The sequence below is a fragment of the Astyanax mexicanus genome, chromosome 13 (assembly GCF_023375975.1).
Source record: "Astyanax mexicanus isolate ESR-SI-001 chromosome 13, AstMex3_surface, whole genome shotgun sequence".
NCBI classification, from domain to species: domain Eukaryota; kingdom Metazoa; phylum Chordata; class Actinopteri; order Characiformes; family Acestrorhamphidae; genus Astyanax; species Astyanax mexicanus.
In genome coordinates, this window is record NC_064420.1 from 1,661,743 (window position 1) to 1,674,643 (window position 12,901).

Sequence of the window (12,901 nt, forward strand, 5' to 3'; positions counted from 1 at the left end):
TATGTGTTATAACTGCTTATTAATGCTTTATAACATCATTAATAACCATTAATAAACTCCTTACTCCTTTATAAACTATTTCTAGACCCTCTATAAAGGAGCATTTCCCTAAAGATAACTGGGATGATCCTCATTTTAAAATTGTATAATTTTATTTTAATTTTTTTCCCCACTTTCTCCTAATTTAGCTAGGCCAATTTTCACACATATTCATCACAACACAAGGATTCATATACCTAAATCAATAGGGTTCAACACTCAGCACTGTGTGTAGTTTACTCAGTTTTTTATATGTTAATGCCCAGTTTTAAATCACACTGATAATGCAATTCCAGTTTTAGCTAAATTGAAAAGGATTTGGGTTAAAAGTGAAATTATTTGAGTTTAGGATGGAATTACTTATTGTAAAATAAGTTGTGCTAATAGAGAAATTATTTGGGTCAAATTCTAAATGTAAATTTCACTTTCAATCCAGACTTTCAGAACTTTTTCACTGTAAAAAAAATATGCAACAGAACAATATGCAACATGAACAACAGCGATTCATTTTTGTGCTCTTATAACTTCAGTATAAAATCCATCTAATTTACCACTAAAACAAAGTCCAGAATGACAGAAGTAAGAACTGCTTTTGTTCAGAATCACAATTAAAACGTTAAACTAAGATTAAAGACTAAAAAGTGATGCTAAAACACAAAGAGACGATCAGGATGGTCATCATGTTACATCTAATCACTTTAAACCTCGAATGCCCAGGATACAGCTACATAAGGAAACTTCTGTACACAGATAAATGTGGAGTGCTCCCATTCACTCCATATCATTTACAAATACAAATATATTCACCATATATAAATAAAGACTTCAAGTGTTGGGATTAGGATGCGTCTTCTGCTCTGAGGAGCTGAGGGTCTTTAGAGGGTGAGGAGAGAAAGCTCTGGAGATCATTGTGCTCTTCTGAAACTGGCGAATGTGGCGAAAGCCTCTTTTTATGACATACGAACAACATCATTTCTCATCATTTACGACATCAACAAACTCGGGATGGACTGGGGGTTTTATTTATTTATTTTTTTATTATTTGAGTCTCAGCGATTCATGTCTTTTTTCATTCACCACACCGTTCACCGAGACGGATAAGTAGAGGAGGTGGTTCATTCGTTCAATTGTTGAGATCAACAATTGGCGTTCCAATCTCTTCCTCTTCTTCTTCCTCCTTCTTACTGCTATCAGCGTTTTCGCCGCTACGAAACTCTCACACTCTCGACACACTCTTTTTTCCTGTAGTCAGCTGTGCTTGAGCTCTGTCCATTCATTTTCCTCCAAATCTCCGGACCCTCGGCTCTGCGAGATAAGCTAATCCTCCATTTTTCAACCGTCCAAGCTCTGAATGAAGTGATCGTCAAAGAGCCGGCAAGGAAAAAAAACGTTAAATCTCCACTTCTTCACATTTCTCTGTAAAAATCTGTGGTCAGATTTCATTCGCCTCACTTATCTCGCTTTTTTAAAAGCTTTTTTAACGGTGGAGAAAGGAAGCCCTTCTGCTTGACAATTCCATATAGCCGTAACAATAGGCCTGGCTCTTTATTTTACTCTTCTTTATTTATTAAAAATACGAGAGAAAGAGACAGAACAAACGAGAGAAAGAAAGAAAGAAAGAGTCTCTACGACTTCTTGTTCTTCTTCTTCTTCTTCTTCTTCTTTTTTCAAGAACTGACAGAAAATCAGCTTTTGAGCTTTTCGACTCAAGGGATGTTTGAGAAACTGGTCTCAGATCAGTGCTTAGTGGCCGTTGAAGCTCCTGCAGTAAATCCTTCCCTCTCCGTCAGGGAAAGGCGAGACCTGGAGACGGCCCTGGCTTTGTTTTCAGTTTAGTTTTTTACATTTTTAACAATTTTTTGAGCACATTTTCCTTGAGCACTCAGACAGTCAGTCAGGGAAAGGGTTCCGGGTCCTCTGGGTGAAGATGTGCTTCTCCTCATGGGCTGGCTGGAGCTTTAGGGGAGGGGCAAGAGCCCTGACTGTCAAAACTGGCTGTCCTGGTTTTCCACTAAAATAAAGAAAATAAATAAAAAATGAGAAAAAGAAAGAGAGAAAGAGAGAAAATAGAGATCACACATCATCATCAAAGCAAGCAGAGAAAACTGCAGAGTTTAATTTCCCCATAAGAAAGAAAACAGAACCAAACGCAGCCATAAATAGATAAGAGCGTACCAGAGGATTACACTCACTGAAATCATCAGATACATCTTTTTATTTTTTATTTTTTAATCATTATGATTCAGACACGTGTCGGAACAGAAGATAACACCCGCTACGCCAATATTTGACTATATTTGAATGGAGAAATTATTTGAGTTTAGGATGGAATAATTTAGTTAGTTAGTGGAAAAGTTAGTGGAAAATGAATTGAGTTAATGGAAAAATTATTTGGGTTTAGGATGGAATAACTTGAGTTAGAGGAAAATTAATTGAGTTAATTGAGAAATTATTTAAATTGGGAGAAATTATTTGAGTTTGGGATGGAATATCTTGAGTTAGAGAAAAATTAATTGAGTTAATGGAAAAATTTTTTGGATTTGGAGGAATTTATTGGGTTGGGAGAGAATTAATTGAGTTAGAGGAAAACTAATTGCGCTAATGGAAAAATTACTTGGATTGGGAGAAATTAGTTGGGTTTGGGATCGAATAACTTGAGTTAGAGGAAAATGAATTAAGTTAATTGAGTTATTATTTATATTGGGAGAAATTATTTGGGTTTGTCCTGGTTTCCACTAAAAAAATAAATAAATAAAAACGAGAAAAAGAAAGAGAGAAAGAAATAAAAGAGAGATCACACTCTCATCATCAAAGCAATCAGAGAGAACTGAGAACTGCAGCGTTTATTTTCCCCATAAGAAAGAAAGCAGAACCAAACGCAGCCATAAATAGATAAGAGCGTACCAGAGGATTACACCCACATGAGATCCATCTTTTTTATTTATAATTTTTTAATCATTATCATTCAGACACGTGCCGGAACAGAAGATAACACCCGCTACGCCAATATTTAACTATATTAGAATCAGGGGGGGGGGGTAACAGGATGGAGTCTCTGATGAGACTTTAGGTTTTTAGAACATTAGAATAGATGTTTAATTCTGTTTCCTCCTCTCTGAAGCTCCACTGGGTGAAACTATAGATATAAAAGAGATCAAAATAAAATTAACTCACCTCTTTCTCTGATTTTTTGGACTCCAGGAGGGGGTGCCAGTGTGCAATGGGTTTTCGGGGGTACGCCAGCATCTCGTTCCAGTGGTCTCGACCCAAACCCTCGGCTCCACAGCCCACACGGTTCACTCCAATTATCTCATTATGACCCACCCTGGAGAAACAGTGAGTGAAAATATTTGAGGATAGAAGAAAAATATTTGAGTTAGAAGAAAAATATTTGAGTTAGAAGGAAAATTCATTAAGTTTAGAAGGAAAATTCATTAAGTTTAGAAGGAAAATTCATTAAGTTTAGAAGGAAAATATTTGAGTTAGAAGAAAATATTTGAGTTAGAAGGAAAATTCATTAAGTTTAGAAGGAAAATATTTGAGGTAGAAGGAAAATATTTGAGGTAGAAGGAAAATATTTGAGTTAGAAGGAAAATATTTGAGTTAGAAGGAAAATCTTTGAGTATAGAAGAAACATATTTGAGTTAGAAGGAAAATCTTTGAGTATAGAAGAAAAATATTTGAATTAGAAGGAAAATATTTGAGTTAGAAGGAAAATTCATTAAGTTTAGAGGGAAAATCTTTGAGTATAGAAGAAAAATATTTGAGTTAAAAGGAAAATATTTGTTTTTTTGGGTTTGGGGCAAAATAATTCTTGAAATAAAATAATTTCAGTGTAGAATAAAAACATATGGGTTACATGAGAACTGATTTGGATTGGGAGACGTTATTTGGGTTAATAGGTAAATATTTGAGTTAGCGGGGGTTTATATGGGTTATTACTTTTGTAATTGTAAGATATTTAGGTTTCTAAGTGAAATTTCCTCATTTTTATTAGGGGAACTCCACAGCTGCTGCTGCTGCTGCTGCTGCAGGCTATAGCGTGCTACAGTTTCCTGCTGTACGTCAGACTCCAGCTCTTCCTCTGAGATGTAAATGATGAAATCCTCCAGATGCTGCTGATCTTTAATGCGCTGTGTTTCCTGCATCTGAGAGTAGACAGGCTGTAAACATGCGGCGGCCGGAGCTCTGCTGCAGCGCATTTACTGCGGTGGGAGTCCGGACCCCCACTGCTGCTGCGCGCTGTGCTCTCAGACTACTGACTCCTGACCTTTTACTCCCTCTCTACATCTCTCTCTCTCTATATCCCTCTCTCTCTCTTTATTCCTCTCTACATCCCTCTCTCTCTCTCTCTTTATCCCTCTCTCTCCCTCTCTAAATCCCCCTCTCTCTCTATCTCTCTCTATCTCTCTCTCTTTCAATTTCAATTTAAAATAGCTTTATTTGCATGAATTGCAATTCACAACTTTCACCAATGCAATGAAACAAGCACTTAATATACAAAAGGTAAAAAAAAACAATACATATAAAAATATACATTTACATATCTTTCTCTCTCTCTTATTCCCTCTCTCTCGGTTCTCTATCCTCCCTCTCTCTCACACATTCTCTCTCTCTCTCTCTCTCTCTCTCTCTCTCTGTCACTTTCTCCCTTTATATTTTTCGCGCTCACATTCTCTTTCTCCCTCTCTCTCTCTCTCTTTTGCTCATATTCTCTCCCTCTCTCTCTCTTTCTCTCCCTCCCTCTCTCTCTCTCTTGCTCTCTCTCTATCCTTCTGTCTCTTTATTTATTTTGCTCACATTCTTCCCCTCCCTTCATCTCTCTCTTTCTCTCTTTCCTCCCCCTCTCACTCAGTGTAATGGTTGAGACGACCTGAAAATGACTTTTTAATATTATAACATGGTTTGGTTATAATAAAATGTTGAGAAAAGTCAAAAGTCTCTCTCTCTCCCTCTCTCTCTCTCTCTCTCTCTCTCTCTCTCCCTCTCTCTCTCTCTCTCTCTCTCTCAGTCTGGGATGCTCAGCGTCTGACTAGAGGCATTATCTCTTCAGAGCAGCAGAAAATAAAAGGTCACAGCACATGTTAAGTCTGAGCACGACAATACACCAAGCGCATTAACGATATATTACAGCTCATACATCATAAGGTCGTTATCCAGCTCCGGGTTTAAAATACGGAGAATAAAAGGGAATACTGGGGTAATTTAGTCTATGTGGATTATTAGCCAATCTCTCTAGGAAAATTGTAACCCTTATAATACAGAGTCCTCACCAGAAATTACAAAATCATGGTGTAATTTGATATTAAAGGGCCAGCGCCTGTGCAATTTATATAGTATTTGCTACCCTGAGGTTAATAGACTATATAGCTTTATACACTATTTTCAAATGTTTTTGCTGGACTTGCATATAAACTTGAGTGACATCTATGCTTAATCTTTAATACGGTTTCATATGATCTCATGAAAATGCATGAAAATGCACGAGGTTGCATGAAAACTATGACTAAAAATCCGGGTTTTTCCACCAAATATTGATTTCTGAACTCTTAAAACTCTTTTCTGTCCACTGTGGGTGGTAATGATGGTGACCAGCGGCGTCTGGCTGGAATTGTCTGTGCAGTTCAGCGCAGTGTTTTTAAGCATTGATGAGAAATGGAAATTTAATTTATTAATTGATTAATATTAGTCCTGTCTTTTGCCATATCATCATGTGTGTAATTAATTATGAATAGTAATAACACTCATCTTCTAGGGGTTAATCGTGTGTTAATGGAGTATTTCATGGCACACACACACACACACACACACACACACTGGGATACGTACAGGTCGTAGTCCATGACGGAGATGTGGAGGCTGACTTGGTCCATGCTCTCCGGGGGAATGTCGAAGATGATGGCCTCGTTGTAGGTGGGGTTAAGTGTGTTCTTTTTGATGGTGGTCTTCTTCTTTTTCAGGCGTCTCCCGTCGCAAATAAGAGACACTTTTACATACGGATCTGTGGAAACAGACGGATATGATGAGGGGAAAGAGAGCGATCTACTGATCCACCCACGGCTCTCAGAGCTTCGGCAGCTGATGGCAAGCTGCATGACTAGGATTCAATTCAATTCAGCAACCTCCTGATCATAGTAGCAGTGTACACGCACTGAGGGCACGCAATACGCACAACGCTTCTGCATGACTAAGATAGGTTTGAATGGCTGACTGTTGACTGTTGTCAGGGTTTTAATCAGTCAGTGGCGCACCTGTATTTAACGCCGCCAAGATAAAAACATGACATAAATTTACCTGAACACACCTCATTTTCAAACCACCACACCCATCAGTGTAGATATATTCATAAACTCCGACTCTAGTTTATTAATGCGGGCACACGTGAAAATAGACTGTGGACGGGGTGTAAGATAGCAACGAGCCTCTAGTAAGTTGCTGTTCTTTACAAAAGAGACAATAGTTTACAGATTGTTTTGATTATTACAATATTTTCAGTGTTTTTTTCATACAACAAAGAATATTGTCATTTCAAAAATACCTTAAAATATTGTGATACTATTAAAAAAGCTCTAAAAAGGTGTCTGTCAGATTGATGTGTTGTTTTCCTAATTGATAACCTCGTAAACTGAGCAAATCCCAAGTAATAATAATAAGAAAACCTCAGTAAACGTCAGAATGTTCGTTAAAAACTGCGTAAGAGATATTTAAAGTCGTGTAGAGTCTGCTAGTTTAGTTCCACAGCAGTGTCTGGTTATTTTTAGCCACAGGGAACCAACAATCCACTAATTGGTCTGGAAAACCTCGTATTCAGTCTGTCTGCTGAGGAAATGAGTAATGGGAAGTGATCGCTGTAGGCGGGGCTTTTTCACCTTTAAAAAAATGAGCCAATCCATAAACTCTGTGCAGATAGAGAGGATTCATGGTGAATGTGTGGATAGACAGGCTGGCTGGTGGGAGTGCAGAGCACTATGACTAAACCGGAGGACGCCCGGTCTAATACTTTAATAATAATAATAATCAGACCGACAGGTTTAGAGTCTAACGCTGGAAATCTGTGCATTTTATGACGCACATTTCCCACACAAAAAAATATATATATATACATGTTCCAAATGGTTCTTTAAGAGTTTATAATATTATATACTGTATATCTGGGTCCACTGGAAGCGTTTCTGCCTGTGAGCTCTGGTTAGGGGTGGCCGAATAGAGGCACCAGCAGCTTCAAATACCTGTTTGCTGCTTTCTAACAGCATTTAAGCAGCTGCTCTCTTAATCTGTATGATTATCAAGCTTCAGTTTTCATAAAATATCTAATGTTTTCATACCTTGTTCAGGGCACTGCCCTATTTGACCATTTTCAGCAGCAGAGAGAGCCTTTTTCTTTCCCATATTGCTTGAAACCTGTGGCTTGTGGCTTAATAATTATGGAACAGTGCATTTTGAGTTTTCTATTTTGCTACTCCGCTGTATATTCCCCATCACTAGTTAAGAAATAACACTAAGAGGGTTAGCAGAAGACTAGCACACGCCTCCTCCGACACATGTGAAGTCAGACTCTGCCTCTTTTTTTTAACTGCTGCTGCTGCTGATGCAGCATTGCCGAGTAGCATCATCACAGTGCTAACGCTCGGAGGAAAGTGCAGCGACTCGGTTCTGATACATCAGCTCACAGATGCAGCCTTGTACTGATCCACATCACCCTAGGAGTGATGAGGGGGAAAGAGAGAGCGCCATCTACTGTACTGTACCCACCCAGAGAGAGAGAGCAAGACCAACTGTGCTCTCTCAGGACTCTGGCAGCTGATGGCAAGCTGCATGTTCGGGATTCGAACGATCATAGTTTTTTATTTATTTATTCATTTTTAATTACGTTATCATTGAGAGGTTTGTCTTGACTTATATGAGGATATATTGTGCAGTTTGTAAATTGTGTTAACCCTTTCAAACCTGAATTATTTTCCAGTGATGGAAAAATATAAGAATGCGGTTTTCTGTCTGTAATGCACTCAAAATGAGATTCAGTGGAAAAAAAAAAGATGAATACATCAAAATCAGACATATTATTTATATTTTTATGTTAATTTCAGTAGAAATTCACTTGTTTTACTGTTTAAATAATATAAAGTAATATTAAAAAAACACATAATGCTGTTTTACATTAGTGCTTGTAATTAGTTGTATTTTAATAAATGTCTATTCTGATGGGAAACAGGTCTCAATTTGTGTTAAGTGCAAAAATATGCATAAGAAAAAAGAAAAAAACACGATGTCCATTGCAATGGACACAGGGTCTGAAAAGGTTAAATATTTTGATAAAACCAGTCTAGTTCACAAAATTGTTTTTTAGCAATTGAAAAAAACTGTAAAAACCTTAAATGACCTAAAAAATGCTGAGTAGCTGCTTCAGCTTTCAGAAGAGAGATATAAAGACGGAGCGTCTGAATGGATGAACAGAACCTCTCTCAGTCTGCTGTCCCCCTCTTTACCCATCTCTACACATTTATGTGATCTGAGACAAACAATATCCAGTGTGAATCCTGCTCTCAGCCCGAGCGGAACAAACGCGCCGGGTTCGCTCCGGCAGCAGAAGAGCTTCAGGCGGGTTTTAATAGCTACGCTTTACTGCATGTGAATTCAATTTGCCAGCTATGCGAAACGTTTGCTTTTCATCTGAGGAGAGTCTACTGCGTGAAATCCCCGCGCCTGTTTAACTCCTGATATTATAAACCGCTCCGCTCTCGTATTCATCACTTAGAGCTTGTTTTGAATGTCGCTTCGCATTTGCCTAATGCGTATTATTTTAATGATGGGAGAAAATACCAGAATAGAATTAGCTCAGTATGAAAAATGTCATTGCTGCCAGAATTGCAGTAACCGAAGATTCAAAGCAGATTTAGAAAATGACATTTTTCATTACAGAGCTTCAGCAATCCATTTACAGAAGTGAAACACTGGTAGAAAAAATACTTGTACATACAGTTTGACATATACTAATGTCATATATTTGTTTATAAAGCATCTGTCTCTGTTAGGATTTTGGAGAGGAGAACCACCAAATTATGAAATTCAGGGAGTAAAATAAAAATAATACTCCAGTAGATACATATATAGCATTTAAGTACTTAATTACAGTAGTACTGTAGTAAAAATAATTCTCCAGTAGATACAGATACAGTATTTTAGTACTTAAGTACAGTAGTGTTGTGGTAAAAAAATACTGCAGTAGACACAAATACAGTATTTTAGTACTTAAGTACAGCAGTGCTGTGTTAAAAATAATATTCAAGTATTAGATTACATATACAGCATTTTAGTACTTAAGTACAGTAGTCAAGTAAAAAAAAAATACTCCAGTAGATACAGATACAGCATTTAAGTACCTAATTACAGTAGTGAAGTAAAAAAAAATACTCCAGTAGATACAGATGCAGTATTTTGTACTTAAGTGCAGTAGTGCTGTAGTAACAATAATTCTCCAGTAGATACAGATACAGCATTTAAGTACTTAAGTACAGTAGTAATGTAGTAAAAATAATACTCCAGTAGATACAAATACAGTATTTAAGTACTTAAGTACAGTAGTGCTGTAGTAAAAATAATACTCCAGTAGATACAGATACAGTATTCTAGTACTTAAGTACAGTAGTACTGTAGTAAAAATAATATTATAGTATTAGATTACATATACAGAATTTAAGTACTTAAGTACAGTAGTGCTATAGTAAAAATAATACTCCGTTAGATAAAAATACAGCATTTTAGTACTTAAGTACAGTAGTGAGGTTAAAATATTACTGCAGTAGATACAGATACATTATTTTAGTTCTTAAGTACAGTAATGCTGTAGTAAAATTAATACTCCAGTAGAGTACAAATACAGTATTTTAGTACTTAAGTACGGCAGTGCTGTGTAAAAATAATACTCCAGTAGAGTACAGATACAGCATTTAAGTACTTAAGGCTGTAGTAAAAATTATACTCCATTAGATACAGATACAGCATTTTAGTACTTAAGTACGGTAGTGCTGCAGTAAAAATAATAGCCCAGTAGATACAGATACAGTATTTTAGTACTTAAGTACGGTAGTGCTGTAGTAAAAATAATATTCCAGTACTAGATTACAGATACAGTATTTAAGTACTTAAGTACAGTAGTGCTGTAGTAAAAATAATACTCCAGTAGATACAGATACAGTATTTAAGTACTTAAGTGCAGTAGTAACAATAATTCTCCAGTAGATACAGATACAGAATTTAACTACTTAAGTACAGTAGTGCTGCACTATAAATAATATTCATGTATTAGATTACAGATACAGTATTTTAGTACTTAAGTACAGTAGTGCTGTAGTAAAAATAATACTCCAGTAGATACAGATACAGTATTGCAGTACTTAAGTACAGTAGTACTGTAATGATGTAAAAAAAATACTCCAATAGAGTACAGATACAGTATTGCAGTACTTAAGTACAGTAGTGAAGTTAAAATAATACTCCAGTGGATACAAATACAGTATTTTAGTACTTCAGGATCGGGAGTTTATTGTGTAATCTGTATTTTACTGCTTGAATAAGAGTATATAATATATAAGTGTATATTTTTTACCTGTTTCTTTTCCAGTATATATTTAAAATCAGTGAAAGGTGTGAAAAACTCTACCTGAATATCCGGTGATGTCCATGGCCTTGAGGTTCCTGCACTTGATAACAGTCAGAGTGAGTCTTCCAGCAGTGGGCAGGTAACATAGTGAGAACATGATTTCCCCCAGGTCCACACTCTCCTGTCAGAAACACATGGACACAAATATATATATTTATATATATATTTATATCTACATATACATGCGCATATATTACTCAGTATAGTAAGAAGCAAGGGATTGATTTACAATAAGATCTAGTGGCACAGAAACACTGTGTGTATATTTCCATTCCATTCCATTGCAATATATATAAGTAAAATTTAAACATATTACTTCATGTATGTAACCCCATATTTTAAATATGCTTACAGTAAAATTATAATATGTTTAATGAGTATTACAACTGCATCATTACACTATTATACATCAGGTATATTAGGAATGTACTAAGAATTAAATATATGTTAAATATATTTAGCTTAGAGTTCCTGTTCATGTTTTTAGGAGTACGTAGCACACTTCTACTATACTTATATGTAGGTATACAAATATATTTGAATATAATGTACTACAATTTTTATCACGTTACAAATGTACTTTTGTAATTTTTTTTATTATATATTTCAAAGTTATTTAACACTGCATTTTATAATATAATAAACGTATATTTATATATTTTTCCTAATTATAATTAAGGCGTGAAAAATACACGGTTGACAGGATGTAAGATAGCTAAAACACTAGTTTTCACCATTAAAATGAATATAAATAAACTGTACATACTTCCTGCGTACTCGCTGTATTCAATAATGTTATCGAGAGTATATTTACTTGTTTTCCTCTGTGCTCACTCAAGTTTCAAATCGAGGAGGATCTCATTAGGACAGCTCTGCAGTTTCTATGGATATATATTTACGCACAGGGTGAAATGATTAGTCCTGAGAAACGTCTGGGACGTGTATCTGCAGCTCTGCACTTCTGGTTGAGATGGAGAGTATAGAGTTTAATAAGCCTGTGACTCAGAGCTGAGCTCTAAAGTCGGGATGTTTGGACAGACAGAGTCACCAAGACCAATTATCTGTTATTCCTCCCTGAGAAAAGATCTTCTCCTGGACACCAAACGCCGACTCCGACCAGCCGCTAATTAAACAGCTAAACTTCCAAATGCTTCAGATTCGTCATCGTAGTGCCGCTTCAGCCAATCAGCTGTCGCTTTCTTCACAAATAATCCGGACCTGTTGGTTGGAGCAGGGTCAAACTGCATTAAAAAGCATTAAAAGTCAAATTTAATACTTTTTAAGACCTTTTAAACATATAAATAAATATAATTTAAGGCTCAAAATGTAGTCGAGTCAAAGTAACTTCTTAAGCAGAAAATAATGTATTGTATTAAAAATTAAAACTTTCGATTCCGTTCCATTTTAATGCAGAATATGTAAGCATATAGCTCACCGCTAATGTTAGCCAGCTCTATGGTAACCTTAGTTCTCTCTCCACTAATGTTAGCTAGCTGTATGCTAACCTTAGCTCTCCCTGTTACTGTTAGCCAGCTCGCAGCTGTTATTAGCTAGCTCCCCACTAATGTTAGCTGGCTGTATGATAACCTTAGCTCTTTCCCTGTTACTGTTAGCTAGCTCGCAACTAATGTTAGCTAGCTGTATGCTAACCTTAGCTCTCCCTGTTACTGTTAGCTAGCTCGCAGCTGTTATTAGCTAGCTCCCCACTAATGTTAGCTGGCTGTATGATAACCTTAGCTCTTTCCCTGTTACTGTTAGCTAGCTCGCAACTAATGTTAGCTAGCTGTATGATAACCTTAGCTCTTTCCCTGTTACTAGCTCTCCACTAACTGTTCAATTTCCTTAACCAATTTTGTTCCCTTTTGAAGCAGAACATGTTAGCATGTTAGCTTCCTCTCTGCTAACCCTAGTTTTCTCGCTGTTAATGTTAGCTAGCTCACTGGTAATGTTAGTATGTTAGCTAGCTTACCGCTAATGTTTACTCCACTAACCTTAGTTCTCTCCCCGGTAACATTAGCTAACTCACAGCTAATGTTAGCTAGCTCACAGCTAATGTTAGCTAGCTCACAGCTAATGTTAGCTAGCTTTCCACTAACTTCAGTTCTCTCCTCAGTAAAGTTAGCTAGCTTGCAGCACGTTAGCTAGCTCACAGCTAACCTTAGTTCTCTCCCCAATAACATTAGCTAGCTTGCAGCTAATGTT

The 12,901-nt window shown here is 36.5% G+C and overlaps 1 protein-coding gene across 1 annotated transcript in view; it reads right to left on the minus strand.

Annotated features, from left to right (window-relative positions):
* Window positions 1-591: 591 nt before the first annotated feature.
* Window positions 592-12,901, minus strand: part of syt6a (synaptotagmin VIa) — an 83,366-nt gene continuing 71,056 nt past the window's right edge. Inside the window, exons 5-8 of the mRNA XM_022677094.2 lie at window positions 10,700-10,820; window positions 5,869-6,040; window positions 3,214-3,364; window positions 592-2,050 (exon numbers count right to left, since the gene is read on the minus strand). Of these exons, the coding sequence (XP_022532815.2) occupies window positions 1,979-2,050; window positions 3,214-3,364; window positions 5,869-6,040; window positions 10,700-10,820 (516 nt within the window). The 3' untranslated portion in view covers window positions 592-1,978. The remainder of the gene's footprint in view (window positions 2,051-3,213; window positions 3,365-5,868; window positions 6,041-10,699; window positions 10,821-12,901) is intronic.